At 37.7% G+C, this 24,449-nt stretch overlaps 3 protein-coding genes and 2 long non-coding RNA genes across 5 annotated transcripts; 4 read left to right on the top strand and 1 right to left on the bottom strand.

The window, feature by feature from the left end:
• The first annotated feature begins 995 nt into the window (after positions 1–995).
• LOC147494387 (uncharacterized) lies at positions 996–4,854 on the top strand. Its single transcript, XR_015200118.1, has 2 exons — positions 996–1,224; positions 2,156–4,854. It is a non-coding gene; the product is annotated as an uncharacterized LOC147494387 (long non-coding RNA).
• LOC147494388 (uncharacterized) lies at positions 3,528–4,983 on the bottom strand. Its single transcript, XR_015200117.1, has 2 exons — positions 3,853–4,983; positions 3,528–3,754 (listed from the first exon to the last, which is right to left on the bottom strand). It is a non-coding gene; the product is annotated as an uncharacterized LOC147494388 (long non-coding RNA).
• Positions 4,984–10,817: 5,834 nt separating this feature from the next.
• Positions 10,818–11,135, top strand: LOC147494389 (uncharacterized). The gene has a single exon (XM_086568119.1). It carries the CDS (start codon positions 10,818–10,820, stop codon positions 11,133–11,135), a length of 318 nt encoding a protein of 105 aa, XP_086424245.1.
• A 10,735-nt stretch (positions 11,136–21,870) lies between these two features.
• Positions 21,871–22,593, top strand: LOC147494390 (uncharacterized). The gene has a single exon (XM_086568120.1). The coding sequence runs from the start codon at positions 21,871–21,873 to the stop codon at positions 22,591–22,593; it is 723 nt and encodes a 240-aa protein (XP_086424246.1).
• A 302-nt stretch (positions 22,594–22,895) lies between these two features.
• Positions 22,896–23,351, top strand: LOC147494391 (uncharacterized). Its single transcript, XM_086568121.1, has one exon. The coding sequence runs from the start codon at positions 22,896–22,898 to the stop codon at positions 23,349–23,351; it is 456 nt and encodes a 151-aa protein (XP_086424247.1).
• The last annotated feature ends 1,098 nt before the right edge of the window (positions 23,352–24,449 follow it).

Consider the following 24,449-nt stretch of genomic DNA (forward strand, 5'->3'; position numbering starts at 1 on the left):
GAGATCACAGCGCAATCAGGACATCGTCCTCCAAGATCGACTCGCGAGCAGCTCGCTTTATGTAGGTGGTACACTCCAGCTCGCTCAAGAATGTTCCAAGAAGACTGAACGACCTAGAGCAGAACGCTTCGAATAAAGACATTTTCCTTAATCCAAGGGTAATCATTACCAAAGCCATATCTGTACTTCCAATTACCGGGAATTATAAACTACTGCACCCACTCCCAATGATCACCGCCTTCCTACCAGAACCAACCTAACACTCATTCGTAATCTCCACCCTACATATGTACAAGGGAGTACACGTGTCTCGAAGATCAACACTCTCTTGTGCCTATAAATACCACCTACATGTACTACGTGAGACCTGATTCTTCTCTCCCTCCAGAATCAAGAGAAGATACGTAGGCAGTTTGCTACTTAGCGAACTCGGTCTTTTCCAAATCCAAACCCTTTATTCTTCTCCTTTTATATGTAAAGGAAAAACGCCCCTTTACAGTTATTGCCTAGTTTCATGATGTTCATGCCTCTCCATTTTTTGAGTTGTGATCGGATTGCGGCCATAACATTATACATTATCTGGTTCATGTGGGGTTGTGGTGTGTAGTTGACCGATGATGCTGAATTTCCATTGACGGTGGTTTTGGAGTAAGGGGCTATGTTCTAACATCTTTCCTCGTTTTTGGATTTCCATAGTTGCAGCAAATGAGTGGGTGAGATCCTCTATATTTGTATCCATAGGGGAGAGCTGGGCAATATGTACTCAGTGCTAATCGATAGGGGACGAGCAATATTGATTTTGAGAGCCTATATCGAGAAGCAACCTGCAAGACATAATCAAGAAGATTTAATTAGAGATATAATTTGAAATATGTAGAGTTGAAGGGAACATGATTTGATGTCTATCAGAGAAGAAGTGGTTGAGACTGGATGGAAAACTAGTGGATGAGGTGAATGAGTTGCCCAAAACTTCAACCCCGGGGCGAAAAGGTGTCTCAAGGAGACGAAAACCTCTAATGGGGACTCACTCTTATTTTTCTAAATGGTGCACTTTGATATATTTCTATTTTCTTCTCTGCTTTAGTATAACATTTAATGAGACTAGAAATTAAACCAATGAAGGAAACCATCAAGCGAAGCAAAAAGCAAAAAGGAACACAAAACCGAAAAGAAGAGCAAACACAAGATCGATTCCTTCTGCTGAATATTTCTTCGGATTTGAAGGTTTTTTTTTCTCGACTTTATTTCTTCAAACTCATTTCCTACACTTCATTTTCTTTATTTGATTTTGTTTGTTAAAATTTGATTTTTTTTTACTATTTCTTTGTTTGTTAGATATCTTATTAATTTAGCTTTAGATTATTTTGAAATATTACGTACATAATCGAAGTTGAATATGTTGTTGAGTATTGTTGAAGCAGTTTGATATATGATTAGACGTTTATTTTAGTGTTTTTTATTTGTTTGATATAAACATATTTGGTTCAGTTGTTTGGAAAACTGTGCACACTATAGTACAAAATATCGGGATATGAGTATTTATCAATATTCAATTTCTTGATATGTATCTTGGATATATCATTCTCTTTGGAGATATTTTATATTGTTTCACATGATATCGTAGATATATCTAAAATATCTATAAATATCGTGGATATTATAGATATTTCTTGATATATCACGATATATCTTTTGTATTTATTTAAAATATAATGGTAAATATTAAATAAAATTATTACCTATACAAAATATCGCCAAATATCCCAAAATATCATAATATATCTCTAAATATCGTAAATATTGTCTAAATATCACTGATATTTGCAGTCTCATGTATTTCTATACATATTGCGATATTTTTGTATCCATTACTGAAATCTCGATAGATATCACGATATTTTGTACTATGGTGCACACCGCATTTTTTGAATTTCAATTTTTGTTGTGTGAATATGTTTCCTTTATTGAATTTCAGTTTTTGTTGTGTGAATATGTTTCCTTTATTGACTGAGTTGAGTTGTAGTTTAATGTTTTATATTTTGAAATTGTTTCTTATCATTGTAGATTAATAAATTTTGAACGCATGTATGTTTATAATTTTTTCCATTATTTCTAATTGTGATATTCAATGTTTTGTGGTTTTTTGATTTTGCAGTGCTATGAACGTCAACGTGGTGGATGTCTTTTGTTGTAAAGGTGGTCCATTCTATCTATTTCAAAACTTATTTTGGCTTATCAATCTGAATCGAGAAGTGACTGAGAAGTTGTCTGATTTGAGTTTGCAATTATTTTGATTTGTTCTTTTTCCGCGATGGCAATGACAACATGATTGAGACCACATGCTTTTTTGGCGTGAGTTTGGAGAATGATAATTTTTACGCCTACTTGAATTCGATCTACATTGTAATGGTTGGATGATACACAATTCCCATTTGTGGGCATGCAATTGCACAAATGGAAAATAAGTTTTTTTTTCTATTTTAATTGCATTTCACAACGCTTTGTTTCATGTAGATGCCATTCTCACAGTATTATAATTAGTAATAGCCATGAATTTCCTATAAAGATTCCCGAGTTCTTAAGTGTTGCCACCCAATTAATGTTAGAAGGGGTCTTGGTAGACCAAATTCTACGAGGATTAAGAATATGAGTTTGATGTACACAACAAAAGTAATCGTGTCGAAATGTTGTTTAACTAATCACCACAATCACAAGACTCGAACTAGGCAGGGCATGAGGGGGAAGTGATGAGGGCAGATTTATGTTTCAAACTATGTTTTTCTTCATTTCTATGTTAGACATAATATTTGTCTTAATTCTTCATTGGGCTATTATATCAAAATTCAATAAAACTTTACGTTTTTGTTAATGTTAGTGTGTAGCTTTCATATCTTTTAATGTATTTCTATCTACTTTTACATGTGACTACACAATTGTCCATGCATATACCTGGAGGGGAAGTATGTGCTCAAACTCTGTGCATATTTTTTTTATATAATATATATAGTTTATGATGTTTACCGTAGGTCTGCACTGAGATCTGTGCGTATTGATTTAAATATGCACTAACATCTGTGCATACCATTGTAGGTATGCACTAACGTCTGTGTGTAATGTAGCGCCCCAATTTTTCGAACAATTAAATATTCAAATAAAAGAGCTCGATCCAAATATTCAATCAACAATCTAAAAAACTAAGATGTGAGCGGGTTTGACTCACACGAGTCCAAACTAGAACTAAAGTATAAAACAACCTCTGAACATTTCATTCTAAAAAAAATTCGACATAATTTTCTCTGTATTTCCAACATTTCATAAATTTAAAACTTGTCATTACCTGAAAATCAAATAATATATTTCCATTAAATATATTAAAACCTCAGCCGTAAGCCCAACTACTAAAAGATATATTGATTCGTGGAACTAGCTACTTAACCATCTCAACAAATGTCAGTTAAATCAAGTAATGGTAGCACCCCGAAACCGATGTTTTACCCTAGATTGGTCTTTCACACTTGGGACGCTAATTAACTTTATAATTTCTATTTAATTGATGCATTCTAATATGGATTCATAATTAAAGACAATCACATTATAAATAAATTATTACAAAACAACTTAAAATGAATCAATTTGAAAATAAAATGAATAGGTAAATAACCGTTGTATCAATCAGAGTGCACTTCATTCACGTTAAATTGTTCTTAACTTGCACATACGCCTTTTCTTGTCTTATGGGAGCACCTGTTCATCCCTGTGAAGATACTCAAACGCTCAATGTTGGATACGTAATCAAGATATAATAATCAACTTGAAATGAAATTGAATACAAAAGACAAGGTTAACACGTACCTTTAGCTGCTTAATAAAACTCACCGTTTTCTTATTAAATCCTCGTACGTGCATCGATTAACATAATATTAAGAAAAATGTTAGCATTCAATATTAATCAATAATCAAAAGATTTATCTCATGCTTATGCTTAACACGTATGCACTTAAATTGTACTAGAATTAACCAGTAATAAAATAATTTGAACAACCGATTTCCTTACTACAAGGGGTGGAGGTTTTCCTATGAAAGCGGTTGAGCTGGGTGGTTGCCTACGTACCCATTTAGGGATCAAGCCAATCGTAGTTATCCTATTGGGGTAATGATCTATGGTAATGGATTAAGCCATTCCGATGAGGAAGGCAGCATGGGCTCCTCACTCCTGTTCTAATCATGTAACGTCCACTAACCGGTTTTCAACCTTGAATCGGTCTACATGTATGCCACTTCACTTCTAATCTTTCAAGGTTTCCCAAATACTCAATCAAACAAACAACTCTCAATACCAATAAAAGAATATTAACTTATTTTTATTTAAACTAGCCAAAATATAATTACGCGAGAGAAAACTAAACAATAAATTACGTGTGGCTTGGCTTGTGAATATATGATAACTTTGCATAGAAATGACCATTTAACACACAAAAAGGGTAAATGTTTACAAGGCATTTAGTGTGATCCAAAGATCAACAAACTACATCATGAATTCTACTAGGAAAAAAAATGACCAAAAGTAAAAGATATGATGTCATGATTTGCATATGAAAATATAATCAAATAGATAGAAGGGAAGTCAAATGATACCCAACGTCAGGAGCTGGAAAAATTTCGGATGTAGTGGAATGGTCCTCCCTCCTTTGTCCTTAATCACTTAATTACCCATGTGAAACCAAGAAACAACCAACCCTTTAATTACTACTGGATGTCCATTCTCTTAGTAGCTAGTGTTGATTTTGATAGTTGTAGCTATAAAGTGGTAACGGGTAAGAAAATTTGTTTTAAAGGTGAGGCGTCCATTTCTTTTTCTTTGTTTTCCCCAAAAGATCCCCTATTCCAGAGAGCGAGAGAGAGTCATCCCCAAAATCTTCAATAAGAGGTGACAAACGCATCGTCTTTTCTCGAAGCAAGAAGTGTTTCCCCTTCTCATCCTTATCCCCCATAAACCATGTGTGGCTATCTAATAGTACGGGCCCAAACATATAAAACATACCCAATAATCTAATAGGTCCAATATAATAGCTGGTCTAATAATTTAACAGGCATACTAACAATTATAAAAGAGGCCCAATAAAAACAAACTCAAACTTGGTTTCATAGAACAAGCCCAAATAATATAACAAGTCCGATATAGAACCACACTTAAGAAGTGGCCCAATAAATTAAAAGGTGCAACAACCCAATATAATAGAAAAGGACCCCCTAATAATAAACGTTAACACCCTGCCAATGATACACGTTAAACCCGCCAATTAGCACGTAATTAGTCGGGTTCCAATTAATAGTTGCAAACAATAAATTCGCATGAAATTTGGAAGTTACCGTGTCAAACACCACTACCTAAAATTGTAATTACTAGATTACTTACAAAATTAGATACCAACACTCGTCACCCAGATCAGTCTACAAAATATTCTATAGTAACCCCGAACTAATATATAAAATGACCGGATTACCCTTAGATAAAATACCGAGTCATTACAGTATACCATCAATACATACTACTTTAGGTATGCACATACACTTATGCATACAACTTTGTGCATTTTCTCAAGAACGCTCCCAATTTGATGCCCCGAATTATGTTTTTCTTCATTTCAATGTTAGTAAACATAATATGTGCCATAAAAGCAGATAATTACCGAAAATTGCGAAGTGAAGAAAATATGAGATAAATTGGAGAGAAGGAAGAGTCTATCAAATATAAGTAAACTTCAATTCTACGTGTTACTCTGAATCTTTTGCCATTTAGCATTTATTTTAGTTAAAATCATGATTTCCCAACTGTTTTTTTGTTATTCACATTCTTCCCATGCAACTGAACAACATGCAGTTTGGTCCATAGCAGGCACATATGTTAACAGGAAATGGCAATTGTTGATATTATTTATTTCGTATGCAATTACTTGATCTAGAAATTGGGTTGTAGACACTTTCTGTAGTGTCCGTTTTCTATATAGAGAAACACTAATATTTTCTTTTGATTCTACTCCAATTTTAGTGACACGTCACTTATAGGGTATACTAACTATTTCTAAAAACTCTTATTTCTCTTTTTTATCCCTTTCGTTTCTAACTACCTAATTTCTTCCACAAATAAAAAGAAGCCCAACTACTCTTTCATCTTTGAAGTGGTCGACATTGAAATAAATCTCAAGAGCTTGGCTTAGAAGTAGAGAGAAAATAGATACAATTGCACCAGCAATAATGGCTTAATGTAGGCATGTGGCACTTTGATCGAAGCGTAAGTGCTTGACACAATGCAACAATGGCTACTAGCAGCGAATCTAATTTGTAAATAAGGCTCTAACCATTATGGTTGGAGAGATCAAATTTGTTCATAATTTTGATTTGTTTTGCATGAATATATATTGAAAAGTGTTTGAGTAGATATAGATTGTTTGAGTTAATTTTTATTAGAAAATCTACAATGCACAGGGGAGAGAGTGGTGTAGTTAATGCAGGCCACTCATCACAGCAAAATGTGTGTGTGTATTACATCACGAAGTACTGTGCAAGGGCCCAGATTCATGCGTACCGGTGCAGCAGGCGTACTCTAGAACTGCTAAATTTTTATTGGTACAGAGCAATTATTTGTTTCTTGGCACTGGTGAAATCGTTCTTTTCTTCTCATCACGCAATATCTCATACGCTTCCCATATTCTTTGGAAATTCTCAGTACCCATTTCCTTCATCTAAAACTTAAGCATAAATATATTAATAAAATAATCATAAGGTTGAGAACACTTTGATGTTTTCCTCATTCACTTTTAAATGGAAATTTGAAGAAATCGGATGAAGGTGAACCCACTACTCTTGGTGTTTTTGGTAACTGATTAAGTTTGGGATTGGTTTGCATGTAGTTGCTACAAATAGAAAAAGGTCAAAATTGTAAATTGCAATCCAAAAGTTGAGACAAATGTCATCTTTTAGTTTTTGTGGATGAAAAACAAAATTTTTCTTAATGTTTTCCTATGACCATAAGAATTCTCTATCTTTGTATAAAAATTCTCTATCTGTGTATCTAGACCCAATTTTCTGATTACTTGGTACCAATATTCATATCAAATATTTCATCTTAATATAATAAAAGTAAACGTACTCCCTAAATCTTCTGATGATGTTATTTAGCAAAGTAATTCTTATACTGTGATGAGGGACCATTCTAATTGTTTCGACGTACATGCTGACGCTTTAATAATCCTACATTAATTAACATATACCCACCCGTTAGTTATATATAAATATAATATGCGATTATAGTTAAAGAGCGAGAAAAACATAACAATTAATTAATCATGGATTAGAATGCGCCACGGAGTCGAACAATGTCTCCATACGTACATGTTCCTTACAATGATTTTGGTAGGCAAAAGAGGATTGTCCGAAAGGATGGAGGACCCTTAGTTGATGATGTATGTCCAAGTAATTCATGAAGGGGCGGGGCCGGTGGTTTATATTGACCCTAGGCCAAGTAAGGAATTAGATTAATAAACATGGTCAATTAGATACTAATCAAAGCAAAGATTTCTATAAACTTCGGGTCTCAATGACTAGATAATCATATACACATTACAAAGACCCACCATTGTGAATCTTCTTGTCATTTTAACCCATATCAGCAAGTTACACATGATATAATTAAAGATTCTGATTGGGTGGTCCAATGTTAGATTTGCAATTTTTGTTTTAAGGAAAGTTTAGGTTTTAAGATTATTTGTTGTAACTCATATTATTTTGAATTTTTTCTGCCATTTCCAAGAAGTTGCATTTGTTGCAGCAAGAGTACGTGTCCACTTTCAGTCCCCACACTGGGGCCTTCGGGTGTCAATTCTCAAAAGTTGCATGCAATTCATGGAAGAATAGGACTTCTTGGTGTTGTCAATAACTCAATACACAATAGTCAATGCACGAGGAAATTGCTTCATTGTTAACCCACGCATACGCTCAATCTCGCTGCTAATTTAGACTTTGTCATTTGTCCACCTTATCAAAAAAATATAAAAATAATTCTAACCGGTGGAGAAGAAAACAAGTGTGCGGTGTGTTAAGGGAATGAATGAATTCTGTAGTAGCCCAATTCAATCTGCGGAAACGAAACATGCCGTGATGGATTAGTGTGGTAGCAAGACAATAAAGGGAGGAGGGGAGTACTGTATCATGTCTGCGGATAACTAAACTACTGGATATGGAGTACACACATGGGAGACGGGAGACCCATGGGAGCAAAACAGTAAAGGGAGACAGGGTGTACGAAATTATGTATGCGGATATCTAAACTCAGGATGTGAAGTGTACTCGTGAGGAATGGGAGACCGAGGGATGGAAGGATAGGTGGACAACTAGGAAATAGAGGGAGGAAGTATAAAAAGAAAAAGAGGAGACCGAAGAAGAAGAGGAAAAAAGAAAGAGAGGAGGCGAGACCTAAAGAAAAAAGAGAGGAATAGAGTGAAAAGAGAAAAAGTGATACAACATTTGGCGCCGTCTGTGGGGACCAGAGATCAAAACAACTTAAAGATGGCAACAGGAGTAAAGAGAAGAGTGGGAAGACCAATGAAGGTAATAGTGCAAAAGGAGGACGGTGAGTCAGTGAGAAGCGAAGCGGGGGACAAGGGGAAGAGACCTCGACATCAGTCTCAGAGGGAATAAGGCGTTTTCAAGAAGAAATTGTAAGATTGAGAAAAGAAAATGGTGGACTTAAAAGGGAAAGGGAAGTAGTAGATGAGGTAGAGAGAGAAATCGGAGGAGGAGGAGGGGGAGTCAGAAAGGCCAAGTTTGGTAGAGAATATATGTTGTGACGGGCATCACAACGGAGCAGGTCATGGAAATGATAGCCAATGACCAGGAGGCAAATATGCAGCAGACAAGAGGTTTGGTCGGCGTGGCGAACCAAGTGGTGGCGGGACTAAACTGCAACCCGTTAGCGGATGTGGTATGGACTTCTGAGGTTCCAAAGCGTTTCAATCAGCCCAGATTCGGAAGGTATGATGGGAAAGGAGATCCTGCGGATCACATCCATCATTTTCGACAACAGATGCCTTTATGGCAAGAATCCAGGTACGACGGGCTGTGATGCATGATGTTCCCCGCCAGCCTAAAGGGCGGGGCTTCGGATTGGTACTACCGTTTGCCACCGAAGAGCATAAATAACTTTCAAGAGCTAGAGCAGGTGTTCATAGACCACTTCATACACTAGAAGAGGCGGATTGTGGACATCGCGTCCTTGTTCAATGTGCGGCAAAAGTCCGCGGAATCTGTAAGAGAGTATCTAAGCAGGTTCAAGGCTGAGACACTAAAGGTGGAAAAACTTGGATGAGCGTACAACGGTGATAGTGTTTGAAAGGGGATTACGCCCTGGAACTAGAGTTTACGAGTCTGTAGCCAAGAACAAGATCGCAACCTTGCACGATCTATATCCGAGGGTGGAAAAGTACATAAGGTATGAGGACACCATGCAAAAGGAAGTCAAAAGGTTGGGGAAGGCAGTGTTGTCCTTAGAGAGAAGTGAAGGCTGCAGTAGAAGCGAGCCAGCGGAGAAGGAGAGGAGGGGGTATAATGGGGACTCGTCGCGGCCCGAGAGAAGTTGGGACCTGGCCAGGAGAGATAATAGAGAAAGAAAGCCATACCGCGGTAGTACGATAACGCCCATTTGAATAGAGTCATTGGGCGAGATCTTCTTCACGATCAAAAGCCTCCAGTATTATGAAGGACCGCGTAGCACACCGGTTGAGATTTCAAGTAAACCATACTGTGCATACCATCAAATTAGAAACCATGAGACGAATGAGTGTTACGCTTTAAAATGATTGATTCAGAGGTTGATAGGAAAAGGGATGTTAACAGAGTTCGTGAAATAGGTGTTAGAAAAATAGATTTGTACAAATCCATTGAGATATGAATGAGTTATTTGTCTCCCAAGTTACCCCACTTAAAATGAAATGGGTTTCTCTTGAAACAGTACGTAAAGTGAGAAAAACCTTTTCGAAATGGTGCACTGGTTCGAAATAGTGCATTATGCCGAAAAAGTGTGACCTTTCGAAATGTGCACTGGTTCGAAACAGTGCATCATGCCGAAAAAGTGTGACCTTTCGAAATAGGCACTGGTTCGAAACAGTGCTTTATGCCGAAATGGTGTGTCCTTTCGAAACATATGACTTTTCAAAGAGTTGCTTACTTTTTCCCAAGAGTCACTGTGTTGTTTCGAAGAGGCACCACTCACCTATAAATAGTGGATGAATTTGGAGAAAAAGACACCATATCACATAGAGTTCTGATCTTTCTCTTCTCCATCTGTTCTTAGTCAAATACTATGTTGTGTTTGCTGAGTCTATAGAAATAAAGTGCTAGCTTTCTATAGAAGGAAATCCGTTCTATCTTGGGAGACAGTTTCCCATCAACTTTCAAGCACCGTGAGGGGGAAAATCTGTCTTAAGGACATAGTGAATCTTCACTAGGCTAGGATTTAATAATTGGTAAATTAAGTTCATTAGTTGAACTAAAGGTTTGTTCATGATATATTTGTTATATCAATTTGATTTTCTTGTTTACTTAACAATAAATATATTTTTGGAATAAGTTTCCTACAATAGGCCCCGAAACAAAAACATGAGCCGTCTCAAGCTAGAATTCTGTGAACAATAAATGTTATTTTTAGCGGCGAGACTTTGAGCCTCAATGCTCATAGAGAAACGATTAGACGTACTGCGAGGATTCAACATGTTAACGAGGTGATAAGTTCCTCGTAGCCAGTTACTTGGTCTGCGGAGGCTATGGATCAGATTGTTTTCACAGCGGCGGACCTAAAGGCAGTGGACTCCCCCCACAAAGATTCTCTAGTGGTTACAGTGGCAATGGGTGACTACCTGGTAAAGAGGGTGTTAATTGACTGTGGTAGCTTAGTGGATTTGTTGTTCAAAGAGGCAATGGAAGAAATGGGAATCGATGCAAAGCAGTTGAATCCACCGTTGACTAACTTGTATGGGTTCAATGGGAGCATGACGGAACCCATGGGAGAGCTCCAACTCCCAGTAAGGATGGGACCCATGACGGTGTTCACACGGTTCATGGTCGTGGACTCTAAGTCATAGTACAACGCGATTCTAGGACGGCGATGGATACACGAGATGAGAGCAGTGCCCTCTACCTATTACCAAGTGGTTTGCTTCCCTACATCTAATGGAATGCAGGAAGTTTGCAGGGATTAGGTGTCGGCCAATAACATATATTAGGTAACCATGAAAGGTATGGTCCGCTGGGCACAGGGGGAATGTTCAGACTTGGGGAAAATGCCCATCTAGCCATTACAGAGTGAGGCCACAGAGGAAGATAATGAGCCTCTTAGGGAATCAAAGACCTTGGATGAGATTGAAATAATTAATATAGGAGGGGGAACGAAGAAAAGTTTGTATCAATAGGGTCAAATTTACCTGAGGAATAATGGAAGAGCAAAATGACAAAGTTCCTGATAGAGAGTGAAGACGTGCGTGTTTGCATGGAGAAGAGAAGATATAATAGGTTTAGACCCGGAGTTTGCATGTCACCACCTGCACATGAATGTGGACGCAAAGTCGGTGAGGCAAAAGATGAGAAGTATAAGACCTAAGTATGCGGAAGGCATACGGGAGGAGATTATAAGGCTCAAAGGGGGAGGGATAATAAAGGAAGTGGAATACATAGACTGGTTATCCAATGTGGTAGCAGTACCAAAGAAGAATGGAAAGGTCAGGATGTGCGTCAACTTGATGCCTCGAGTGGATGAACTAGTGGATAGAATAGCAGGGTTCAAAGTTGTAACGCCCGTATTTTTAAACACGTATTTTTCTATTTATTAATTAATTATTTATTTATTTTCAAAATTCATCGGATTGGACTCAGGATACGTGGGCCTGGTTTTGGGCCCGAGTCTGTGTTGGGCTTGGGTTTCGGACCCCAGTATATAAACACATTGTTATGGAAAATAGGGTTCAGAGAATAATAAAATAATGAAAATGGAGGCAGAGATGAAAGCTGGATTTCTGGAGGGTGGAGCGCGACGGCTCGGACTCGGAGAAATTCGTAGGAGATGTTCATACAGGTGAGTAGCTATTTTGCTATTTCACCGGAATACAGAAACCGTTTTATTGTTCTATGTTTTCACTAAATTTTACTGTTCATTATTCGGCGTTCTGTTGTGTTGTTAAAACTTCGAAATCGAAATTGAGATTTAATCGTCCAAAGCTTTATGGGCGTTAAGGGGAAGTTAAAGCCCCATTAGAAAATCGTCATTTTCCTTGTTTTCTCTGTTTATACTCTTTTGATTTCTTGTGGGTTGAACTATGATGTTTTTATTTGTTTGAACTTCGTTGGTTGATGTAATTTGTCGAAGCTTTGTCGAAGAGAAAGGTAGGCGCGGCCGGTTGGGCTGTTTTAGGTTGGTTTTGGGTTGAATTGATGGGGTTGAACTTCATTATAGCCGTGATTAAGATTGGTGGTTAGCATAGAGCATTTGGAAGCTCACAAGAAGCGTTAATGGCTCAAACGCCATTCTTGGATAATTGAGGGGTTGGGTTTTTATTTGTGATTTTAGTTGTTTGAACCTGTGTTTTGGTATTGTGGGTTGGTGGTTTGAGGTATGGGGTAGTGAGGAGGCGTGAATACCGCTTGGAAGCTTGAAGCCCGACCATTAATGGCGGCAAGAAATTCCTAGATCTAGTTTTTGGTGATGTTTGGATTGGACGATTTGGGCTTGTTGTTTTTCATTAAAGTTGGTTGGGGTTGGATGGGGAGTCTAACCGACTTAATGGAATGGGAGTGGGTGGCCGAAAAATTAGGCCGGTGGTGGCGATTGGAGAAGATGAACCTGTGGGCCGGTTTGGGCTTGGGCGGTTTAGATGGTTGGGCTTTGGGTTGGTTAGTTGGGCGGACCCTATTAGTTTGTTGGTTTGGGTGGTATTTTAATTGGTAGGACCACATCGGTTTTAATGTTGGACCAATTCTTTTTAGCCTTTGTTTTGTGGACCCGATTCGGTTCTACGCTTTTGGGTCGAAATCCAATTTTTCTGTTTTGGGCCGATATTAATCTTTTAAGCTTTGGACCAGTTCAATTAAGTTTAGTTTGGGCCCAGTTTAAATTAAGTTTTTGGGGCCGGTTTCAGTTTAATTTTTGGACCGAACCACTTAACTGTTTTTGGGCCCGTTTCTAATATTGCTTGGGCCAGTCCATATAATTTAATATAGATCCCATTTGGGTCGGGTAGAATTAATAAGTTGGTTTTAGACTTTCGGGTTCTAAGGTTTGGGCTTGGCTAGTTGGGTCCGAACCATTACCTTAGTCACGAGCCTGTGAGCCATGCACTTTGACCTTAGCCATGAACCATGGCCATATGACCCTGGACTTGTCGAACATGAAAACGACAGTTTGACTTTGACCATGTCATGTTGACTTTGACAAGGATAGTTTGACTTTGACCATGACATGTTGATTTTGACTTTGACCATGACATGTTGACTTTGACTTTGACCGTTGACCTTTGACCGTTGACTTTTCCAGTTGTTCACATATTTGAGTATATGGATAAATATAGTAATAAAATATTGTCGAAGATTATATAACTTTGTTTGTCATTATCTAATTTAGATTTGACGTGAATAATGTGTAAAGCATATAAATATTGGGATATATATATTGAATGCACTAGTTTTGGAGAAATAAAGGTATAACCGCTCCATTATTATATATGTGAGATGCTACTATGAGGCAGCATAGTATTTGTGAATATTTCCCACGGGAGTGTGGTGTAGTGCAATAATATATTGGCACGTGAAAGTATGAAAATGGTTATGAGATATATTGAGATATTTCTATATATTGTGGCTTAGTGCAATAAGGCAATTGACCACAAGCGTGATATAGTGGATTTATTATGAGTCATTAATGTATGACACTTGAATAAATTACGTAAAAAATCCTAGAACCTAGCTACCACAACTCATGTGATTGGCCCTTCCGGCGTTTCCAGTTTAATCTGAATGGCCTTGGGCGTAAATAATGTGATTGGCCCTCCGGCGTTTGATAAAAAGCTGAATGGCCCTCCCGGCGTAGCCCGAATAGTGGCTTGATTATTCCGTTAAGCAAAATAGAACGATGACGCCGATATTTTATGCGAATAGTGGCATTACTTACATAATTGCTTCCGTGTGAGGATTTACGGTGTCGCGCATCCCGCCGAGGTGGTTACGCCGCGAGTGGTTCATTATGTAAGGTGAGGCATGTGGATGTACATGTTTGGCGTTGGGTAGCGATTGTGGTAGCCGGAGAAACTAGGTAAGACATAGATATGGCGTGAATTTTAGGGACACGCAAAGAAAGCCCGAAAATAATCTAATTATGGTAATATGCTTGGTTGGTTATTTGTTTAGTTAGAACCTAAAAGCCTCGATGGAGGAACTACATGCCTTATTTATGATCGCGATAGTTTGTTGTGTGGTTAGTGGGAAGTTAAAGCCTCGATGGAGGAACTACCCGCCTTAATTATTGTACTTGAGTATGTCATATTAGTCGTTGAAAGTTAAAGCCTCGGTGGAGGAACTAAGCTGCCCGTATGGATTATGTATATATTTGTATAAGTATATGTTGTTTTAGAGCTACTCACACCAAAGATTTTATAATCTCACCCGATTTGCATGTTTGCTTATCCGGGTGTGTTCATTCAATGAACATAGTTGATAAGTTTTGACAGTTTAGTGTTGAAGAAGAGTGGTTCTTTGCTTTGTGGTTTTGCGTTAAGCGTTGCATCTCGAGGATGTTTTGTTTTCCCTTGAGGTGATATAGATTTTTAGTTGAGACAAAGTTATTTGTATTTTCATTTGTAATTTTAAATAAAGAGTTATTGGTAAGAGATTTGTAACTTAATCTTATTTGTGAAGTTTTGTAATGAAGAGGACATTTGTATAATAGAAATTTTTATTGGTTTTTAATTATCCGCATATTTTAAACTGTTTATGGGTTTTTGGAAGTGGAGAGTGCGTCACACCTCGGAGATCGAAGAGTCGGGGACAAATAATGTTTTTCCGAATTCTGTCGAAATTCGGGGTGTGACAAAAGTGTTCTCTTTCATGGATGGATCTATGAGATACAATCAGGTCGCGATGTACGGGCCGAATCAGGAGAAGACAACCTTCATGGTGGAGGGAGGGACGTACTGTTATATGATGATGCTTTTCGGGTTAAAGAATGTTAGGGCCACTTTTCAGAGATTGGGAGAAAAGATTTTTTAGGGTAAAATTTGAAAAGGGATAGAAGTCTACATTGATGACATGGTGGAAAAAAATATGACTGAAGAGGAGCACTTGGAAGGTCTGCATGAGACTTTTAACATACTACGAAAACACAGACTAAAGATTAACTCGGAGAAGTGCACATTCGGAGTAACCACAGGGAAATTCCTTGGGTATATTGTCACACACCGCATAATAGAGGCAAATTCTGATCAGATCAGATATCTTGTGGAGATGCCCTCGCCTCAGAATGTCATGGAGGTACAACGGTTAGCTGGAAAGGTTGCGGCATTGAACATGTTCATTTGCAAATCATCCGACAAGTGTATACTGTTGTATCGATTACTGAGGAGTACCCCGGATTTCCAATGGACCGCTGAGTGTGAAAGAGCGTTCCAGGATCTGAAGGGTTATTTGGGGAAAGTACCTTTGCTGTCGCGCCCCGAACAGGGGGAGAAGTTGTATCTGTACCTGGGAGTTTCAGAATATGCGGTCAGTTCATTCTCATCAGGAGGGTTGATAGAATAGAAAAACCGGTCTATTTCTAGAGTAAATCTTTGCTGGATGCAGAAACTAGGTATAACAGAATTGAGAAATACGCGTTGGCTTTGATTTTCTCAGCACTAAAGTTGAAACCCTACTTTGAATCACATTCAGTTGTGGTGTTAACGAACTTACCTCTCAAGCAAGCATTGAGGGCGGAGAAATCGGGAAGAATGTTGAAGTGGGTCGTAATGCTCATCTCCTATGAGATCCAATATCAGGTCAGAACTGCGGAGAAAGGACAAGTTGTGGCGGAGTTCTTGGCCGAGTTTTCGGGCGAAGATCCCACCTAGGGAGAAGAGATGATAATGGAGCCTGAGAATGAATTGCACCAAGATTTTCTGGATCCGTGGGATAAACGAAACGGTTGGAGGATATTCGCAGATGGATCCGCAACGGATTCAGGTAGCGGTATAGGGGTGGCTTTGGTTACACCAGACAACACCAGAATCGAGCTGACTATGAGTCAGAATACGAAGATGTGATAGCTAGATTGAAAATTGCAGAGGACTTGGGGGTGGAGGAGGTAACGATGTTTTCGGATTAAAACTTGGTCATATGTCAGATGAATGGTGGGTTCGAGGCCAGATGCCCAAGAATGGCAAGGTACTTGGAGGTACTGAGAAAAAGAACAGAGAAATTTGATAAGGTTAAGTTCATACATTTGGGGCGCGGCGAGAATAAGCATGCAGATGCACTAGTATATGTGGTGGCGGTAATGCCGGGATCCGAAGTAAGGGTAATAACAGTGGGAAGGCTAGAGAGACCCAGTACCGTGGAAAGTGAGATAGTGTTGTAGATTGAGGAGGCTGAAAATGGGTGGATGGACCCAATCAAACATTTATAGTCCGGAGCACAGATAGAGGATAAAATGGAGAAGCGAAGATTGGAACAAACATCCCAGAGGTACATTGTGTTGGAGGGGGAGCTATTGAAGCTTTAGATAGTGATAGTAACTTCAAAAGAGTTTGTTTTTGGAAGTAAGATTCATCCTAAATTGTTTAAAGTTTGAGTGAGGGAGATGTGAAGAAGAAAGGTAGACTCTTGTATGGATTTGAATGGTTCTAAGCTAATGAAAACTTGAAAGCTTTGATTGTTTATATTGAAATAACTTGAAAACATAGAAGGAAAGATTGATTAAAACTTGAAATAAGAGCATGTAAACAAGAATGAAGATTGAAACAAGAACAAGTAAATAACAAGTTTGATTGAAATAAGAACAAGTAAATAACAAGTTGATTGAAAGGAAATAAAACAACAAGAAAATAAAAACATGAATTGAAAAACCAGACAAGAAATTAAACAAACCAAATGGTTTGGATCCTAAGACAATGGATGGTTGCTCTCTCCCTTGCTTTTAGCTTATATACCCCTACTTTTGTCTTTTACAGATTTGCCATTTTCCATTAAAAATTAGACACCTCACACTTTACTTTTGCTTTTGCTTTTGCTTTTTGGGTTTCTTCTTGACTAAGATAGGTTTAAGGAGAAAAATCATCATATTTTGAGATAAAGGCCTCCATCTTTGGTTTTCTGATTTGAGGGCTTTGACTTTTGACTTTGACCGTTGATTTTGACTTTTTTAGCACTTTTCTATAGCAGCTACTAGTCTTCATAATAAGCGTGATTAAGGCTCTTTTTGGTGCTAATACACAACTTTTATGATAAGTGGTATGAAATACTCTTTAACCTGAAAAAAATAGTAAAAAGCTATAAATTATCTTTTCGTTAAGCCTAAGAGGGACTGTAATACAACAATATACGGGTAATAAAATACACATTTGGGAGCTGATCACCACCCTGAAATAGCATTTTGCTTGTTCTCAAGCAAGGATGAGAGAAAAAACTAAGATCACAAATGAGTGATTTATTATAAGTTATACAAATCTCATTTCGTAGAGTGCGATTGCATTGACCATATACAACAAGACTTTAAACCACTAGAAATTCCCTAGTGGACGAGCTTTAAGCCTTGTGAGAGTTTTCCAGTGAAGGTACTCACAAACTTCTTCTATTTAGTATAAAAGGTAATGTTTCCTTATTTATTCTCAGAAGTTTATACATCTCATTAGCTGTGAATAAGGACAAGCTCCGATCCTTTGAACTTAAAATAACATATATACAGTAATTAAATCATCTAAAGATAAATGTACAAAACATGAGCAATGAAATATAAAAGCAGAGTTGTTTTCGAGGCTTTTGGAGAGCTTCCTTAAGGTGGGTTCTCACAGGGGTGTGTTGCAATCACAACTCTCTGATAGATTCACTCAAGGTTTGTTCTCTCAAGTGCAGTGGGCACTTATATTCCTCGCATACTCAAATGATGTCCAAAGAAACTAGGGTCGATTGATCACGCTTGCCACTTACTATCACACTATCCTATTCCTAATCGAGCTAGAGGTCTTTTATTATGAGTTACGGGGTTAGGGTGATGGTTTAGAAAGAAAAAGGAAGGGAAATTTTTTTTTGATAAGTCAAGAACTAGGTCTTCAAGATACTTGTAACTAGAAAAGAATCTCGTTTTGTTCTTTTGCTTCTGAATTGTGATAGATTGTTTTAGCCTTTTGGCTTTGTGATGATTTTGAATTTTGGGAGTTCTAACTTTACTTTTGTTTCTTTTTGTTTCTGATATCGTCTCCTTTTGATTTTGAACTTTTTGGAGATTCGATTGTTTTGACTCTTTTGATTTTTTTAGAGTTTTGGTTTTTGATGGGTCTTTATTTTCTTTTCTTTTTGAAGAAAAATAACTGTTCTGTTTTTGTACAATGTCTCTTCTTCTCTTTTTCTGATATCCATCCAGTTATCAACTTATCAACTGAGTAAGTTTTTTATTGTGTGTTGTAACGGGTTAGAAATTTTTGGTGAAGAATAAAATGAATTTTAGAAAAGGTGAAGGCTCAAGAGGGGTAACTAGAGGAAAACTATCTTTTTGGGTTTTTAACGTTTATTTGGCTATATCGATTCAAAAAGGGCCTAAATTCTCTCTTAGGATATGACATGGTGATCAAGCAAGTGGATGTGTGGTCTTTCTATCCGGATATCCTTTGTGTCATCACTCAATAACCATTCAGATGAGGCTTTTGGCTAGATTCTCATAGGATATGGAACTTAATTGTTCTGATCTTGGCTTCGGAAACTCACTGCTATATACAAACAAATGCTGATGCATGCCATTCATGAAAAGATGCATAAACTATTGTACGAATATTAGTCTAAGTACGAAGAACAAGTTCTTACTCTATTGCTATAATGAGACTTCTAAACTTTTTATTCATCATAGAAAAAGGAAACAAGACTTTTTAATACTAAACGGAAAAAGGAAACAAGACTTTTTAATTCAAGCTTTCGTGACGTCACTTGAGAGGTCATGGAAAACTAAAGAAAGTTATGAAATTGCTACTGATAAAAAACTTTTTTACTTCAAGTTCTCTGAGGAAGAAGATCGGCAGATGGTGTTAGAGAAAGGCCCTCTTTTTATAGTAGGGAGAGTATTTATGGTGCGTCCTTGGAATGAGGAAATTGAAAATCAGAGGAAAAACATGACTACTTTGCCAATCTGGGTGAAGTTATGGGGTGTTCCTACGCAATTGTGGACAAAGGAAGGGATGCGTTTTGTTGCAAGCAGGCTTGGTGATAAGAGCCTAAAACTGTAGTTTTAACCCCTTAACAATAATACTTTTAGACCAATTATGTGAGTAATAAATAATAGTTAATGCTAATTACGTGATTTTATGTATTTCAGGCATTGAAGTTAATTATGTACAGAAATGTGCCACTTCGGCGATATAAAGGAGCAAGGGTTGGTTGCTAAGAAGTTCTGTGATTAAAGGCCAAGACGGGCAGAAACATCACACAAAAGTCAGCAGAACTTCTGAAGATCGTATCTTTGGACTCAGGCCTCGGAATTGGGCATACCTTATGTCAAAACGACCGGCTTGGAAAGAGATTTCCAATGGTCCAAACCTTGACCCAGTCAGAGGAGCAAAAGTGGACGAAAAGCCTATTGAAGTCAAAGCCAGCTGAAAAGGGCCATGTGGACTGAATAAATTGGGATTTGGGCTCGATTTTCCGGCCCAAAACATGGACCCTCAGCCAATGCACGAAAATGTGGATCTGGTCTCCTCCATTTCCAGACACAAGATTTAGCTCTTAAGTATCAATTAGCTTAGGATAGAGGCAGCCATTAGAGTAGCCATTAAAGCTTAGTTCTAGATCTAGTTTTTCAATTAATTAATTAGTTGTTATTCCTGTTTTAATTTCAGTATTGAATCATTGTTTATCATTCATTAGATAAATAAAATAGTTAGTTCTTGATAATTTCAATTTTGTTATTTAAAATTGCTTAGTTCAAATTTCAATTCTTAGTCGTTAATGATTTCTTAGTTGTTAATTTAGATTTCAATTATTGTTTAGTTGAATTTAATAAAGTTAGAATATTTATATTATGTCTTATTCAATTTCATATGGAAATAATAGTTTGATGAATCAAGGCTAAACCTCCATTAGAGGGGTTTGATGAAGCCTTGATGAAAACTTGATTGTGTAGTATAGAATCATTGTAAGAGTCTATTCCATTCTAGAAGGCCGTTGATTCGTCATGAGAATGGGTGGACGTCCTCACATGCTAGTTATGAATTGGTAGAGATGCCATGTATAATTAGGGTTTAGAACGACCAATTCTTACCGTAAGAACGTAAGAATTGGATTACAACAATCTATGCTAGTTTCTTAAGTTAGATTCAAGGTGGATTCAATTCCCCCCTAATTCTTATTCTAGATTCAAACTTTAGTATTCCGTAGCATTTCGTAGTATAATTCGTAAAACTTTCATTGACTTTGGTAGGATTGATAGTCGTAGGAAACTTGAATGCTAAAGAACTAGGAGTGGAACGAATCTTCTATTCCAACTCTACTTCAATAGTATCGAGAGTAGAAATCTTTGATAATCACGAGTATAGTTAAGTTTTAGTTTTACTTGCGTTTATAGTTTCATCGCTTTATTCATTAGTAAAACTATCAAATTTAACTATTATCACTTGGGAAACCACATTGCTGGGCTGATGCCACTCAAAGAAATCTCAGATTGGATTATGCAAAAGTGTGCGTTGAGGTTCCAATCAATGCAAAGTACCCGGACACCTTAAGCTTTAAATTGGGAAGAGGATACGAAGTGACTGTTAGAGTAGAGTATATGTGGCTTCCTGCAATTTGCAGGAAATGTAACAAATTTGGGCACAAGGAAGCTAAATGCCCAACTAGTAACACAGCTGAATTAGCTCATAGGACAGGAGGACAGTCAAGTGCTCCTGGAAATACTCAAAGTGTCCCAGCTTCACAAGAGGGACAAGTTGTACAAGAGAGGAGTACCAGCTTCACAGCTCAAACATTAACTCAAGCAAGAGAATGCGGTGCTGCTGGCAATGAGGTTACAGTAGAACCACAAGCTCTAGTGGTTTATGCGGGTACAATAACAACAGAAGTAATGAATACAAGGACAAGCATAGTTCCTACACCTCTAACTGAAACAGAAGTTGTAGTAACAGTTGATGAGAATAGGGAAAGAGCAGAATTTAGTCATGTTGAGATTCAAGGAGTCCTTACGCTCAATTCTCATGGTGAAAGGGAAGTAGCTAGAAATAACATTGTTACTCTTTTGAGTGAAAATACTAGGAGTTCGGGTATAAGGAGAGAAGGAATTGAGGAGTTCCTCAATGAAAGAAACCAATTTGAAGCTCTAGCAGACAATGATGAAGAACTAGAGGATGACATCTCAGAGAAAGAAGATGAGTTATTTTCTGACCATGAGGTGGATGTTAGAGAGAAAGTTAACCATAATCTAAGAAGTGGAAGTACCAACAACACTACATATTCAAGTTCAAACAGAACTAGTAGTGGAAACTCTGGGAAAGCCAAGACAAGAGCCCAGAGAAGGGATATATAATCTACTGAGGAGGTGAGCTCACTAATAGTGGAAAGAAGGAGTAGGGGGAGGCCTAAAGGTTCTAACACCAAAAGTTCAGGGAAATGGAAGTGAAGTTATGCGCTTGGAATGTCAGGGGCATGAACAATATTGCTAAGGCAAAGGAGATAAACAACTTTGGTAGTAAAAATAAAGTGTGTTTATTAGGATTACTGGAGACAAAGGTTAGGCAAGTGAATTGTGATAATATTAGAAAAGTGATATGTCCTTCTTGGTTTTTTATGCACAATTATGCAAGTGATGCAAGTGGCAGAATATGGTTACTTTGGAATGAACAAGAAGTGGTAGTTCAAAAAATAAAGGAGACAACTCAATATATTCATTGTAAGGTTCAACTGATGCAAAACAATAGATCCCTAGTATTAACAACAGTCTATGCAAGTAATAGCAGGAGTGCTAGACTAGCCTTATGGAAGGAACTTAAAGAACTTGCTAACTCAATCAATGTACCTTGGTGCTTGATGGGAGACTTTAATAATGTGCTCTACTCATATGAGAAAATTGGTGGTGAACCTATACTGCCAAGAGAAACCATTCCTTTTGCTCAGTTTATTAATGCCTCTGGGTTGACAGACTTAAAAGCGACTGGTAGCTATTTCACATGGTCAAATTCTGGGGATATAGTAAGGAAATGGTCCAAGATTGATAGGGTGTTGGTTAATCATAAATGGTTTGATGACTTTAACAACTCCATAGTTGAATATCTCCCTCCTGGTATGTCAGATCATTCACCAATGATTATAAGTATGGGTGAGAAAGAAAAATGATTCTTTCCTTTTAGATTTTGCAACTATTGGGCTCTCCACCCAGATTTCCAGCAAACAATCCAACTTTGCTGGGATACAGAAGTATATGGTAGTGCTCCCTATGTACTCTCCCAAAAACTCAAGATAGTCAAGTCTAAGCTGAAACAATGGGCTAGAATACACCAATCTGACCTTCAGAAAAGGGTGGAAATAACAAGGGGTGAATTGCAACAAATCCATATTAGACTACAACAAGTCCATTAGACGCTCAACTATGGACTAGAGAGACAGAGGCAAGATCAGTCCTGAGTACCTTTTTGGAGATGGAAGAAGTGGATTTTAGGCAGAGAACAGAGTGTGATTGGCTACAATATGGTGACAAATGCAACACATACTTTCATAATGCTGTTAAAGAGAAGAAACACAGAAACCGAGTATGGTCACTTGAGGATCTCCATGGAAATAGACTGCAAGGGCAACAACAAGTATCAGAGGCCTTCATCAATTATTATGAAGAATTATTGGGAAGAGCTTCAGAAGTACAGTGTGATGTAGAAAGTCTTGAGACTCTCAGTTTGAGGAAAGAGGTAGATTCAGATGTAGCAGCAAAACTAGTGGTAGAGATAACAACAGAAGAGATTGAAGAAGCTCTATTCTCTATGCAGGACAACAAGTCTCCAGGACCAGATGACTTTAATGTCTATTTCTTCAAGAAAACATGGGCAATTCTGAAAGGTGAGTTTATTGCTGCAGCAAAAATCAGTTTTTGTTATGAATAATATCCATAGAAGCACAAACTCTACATTCTTGTGCTTAATTCCTAAGATACAAAAGCCATCTAGGATAGATGAATTCAGACCTATAACATGTTGTAATGTGATTTACAAGAGCATCTCTAAAGTTATTAGTAATAGAATGAAACCTTTCATCTCTGAATTGATCAACTTGAATAAATCTGCATTTCTCCCTAGAAGAAAAATTCAAGACAATTTACTCTTGGCTCATGAGATTTTGAGAGGTTACAACATAACACATGGAGCTCACAGATGTACTATCAAGATAGATATTCAAAAGGCTTATGACTCAGTGAGCTGGGAAGCTTTAGAATCTATTCTTGCAAGGTTCAGATTTCCTCGAACTTTCATCCAATGGATTAAGATGTGTTTCTCTACACCAAGCTATTCCTTACTGGTGAATGGGTTTCCACAAGGATACTTTAATGGAAAGAGAGGGCTTTGGCAAGGCGACCCAATATCCCCATATCTGTTTGTTCTTATCATGGAAATTTTGGGAGGCCTTCTCAAACAAGCAGTGGCAAGGAAAAACATCAACTACCATTCGAAGTGTAGAAGGGTTGAAATAACTCATTTGTGCTTTGCAGATGATGTCCTTTTGTTTTGTAAAGGAGAAGCTAGCTCTATGGAAGGAGTTAAAGCAGTTCTGCAGAGTTTTTTTGAACTCACTAGATTCAAGTTGAATGTAAATAAGACCTCTCTGCTCACGGGAAGCTTAAGCCCAGCAGCAAGTGGATTTAGCAGGCATTTTGGGTGCTAAACTAGTCTCTCCACCTATTAAGTACTTGGGTCTCCCTCTCACAGCTGCTCGGATAGGTTACAAGGACTGCTTACCTCTCATTGAGCAAATCTTAGTTCGGATGGCTGATTGGAAAAATAAATCATTAAGTCTAGCATGAAGACTATAATTGATCCAATCGATCTTGTCCTCATTTCATACATATTGGACTAAAACTTTTATTTTACCTGATGGAGTGGTTAAGAAGATTTCTCAACTCACCAATAGGTTCCTATGGGTAGGTCCAAGCATGAAGAAGTGTTTGCACAAAGCTAGTCACGACACTTTGAAGTTCAGTAAGATGG

This window comes from Coptis chinensis, chromosome 6 (genome assembly GCF_015680905.1).
Source record: "Coptis chinensis isolate HL-2020 chromosome 6, ASM1568090v1, whole genome shotgun sequence".
Lineage (NCBI taxonomy): Eukaryota > Viridiplantae > Streptophyta > Magnoliopsida > Ranunculales > Ranunculaceae > Coptis > Coptis chinensis.

Excerpts from the sequence above, each read along its gene's own strand:
- LOC147494389 (XM_086568119.1), top strand. The coding sequence starts at position 10,818 with ATGGATCAGATTGTTTTCACAGCGGCGGACCTAAAGGCAGTGGACTCC.
- LOC147494391 (XM_086568121.1), top strand. The coding sequence starts at position 22,896 with ATGGAAGAAGTGGATTTTAGGCAGAGAACAGAGTGTGATTGGCTACAA.
- LOC147494390 (XM_086568120.1), top strand. The coding sequence starts at position 21,871 with ATGGAAGTGAAGTTATGCGCTTGGAATGTCAGGGGCATGAACAATATT.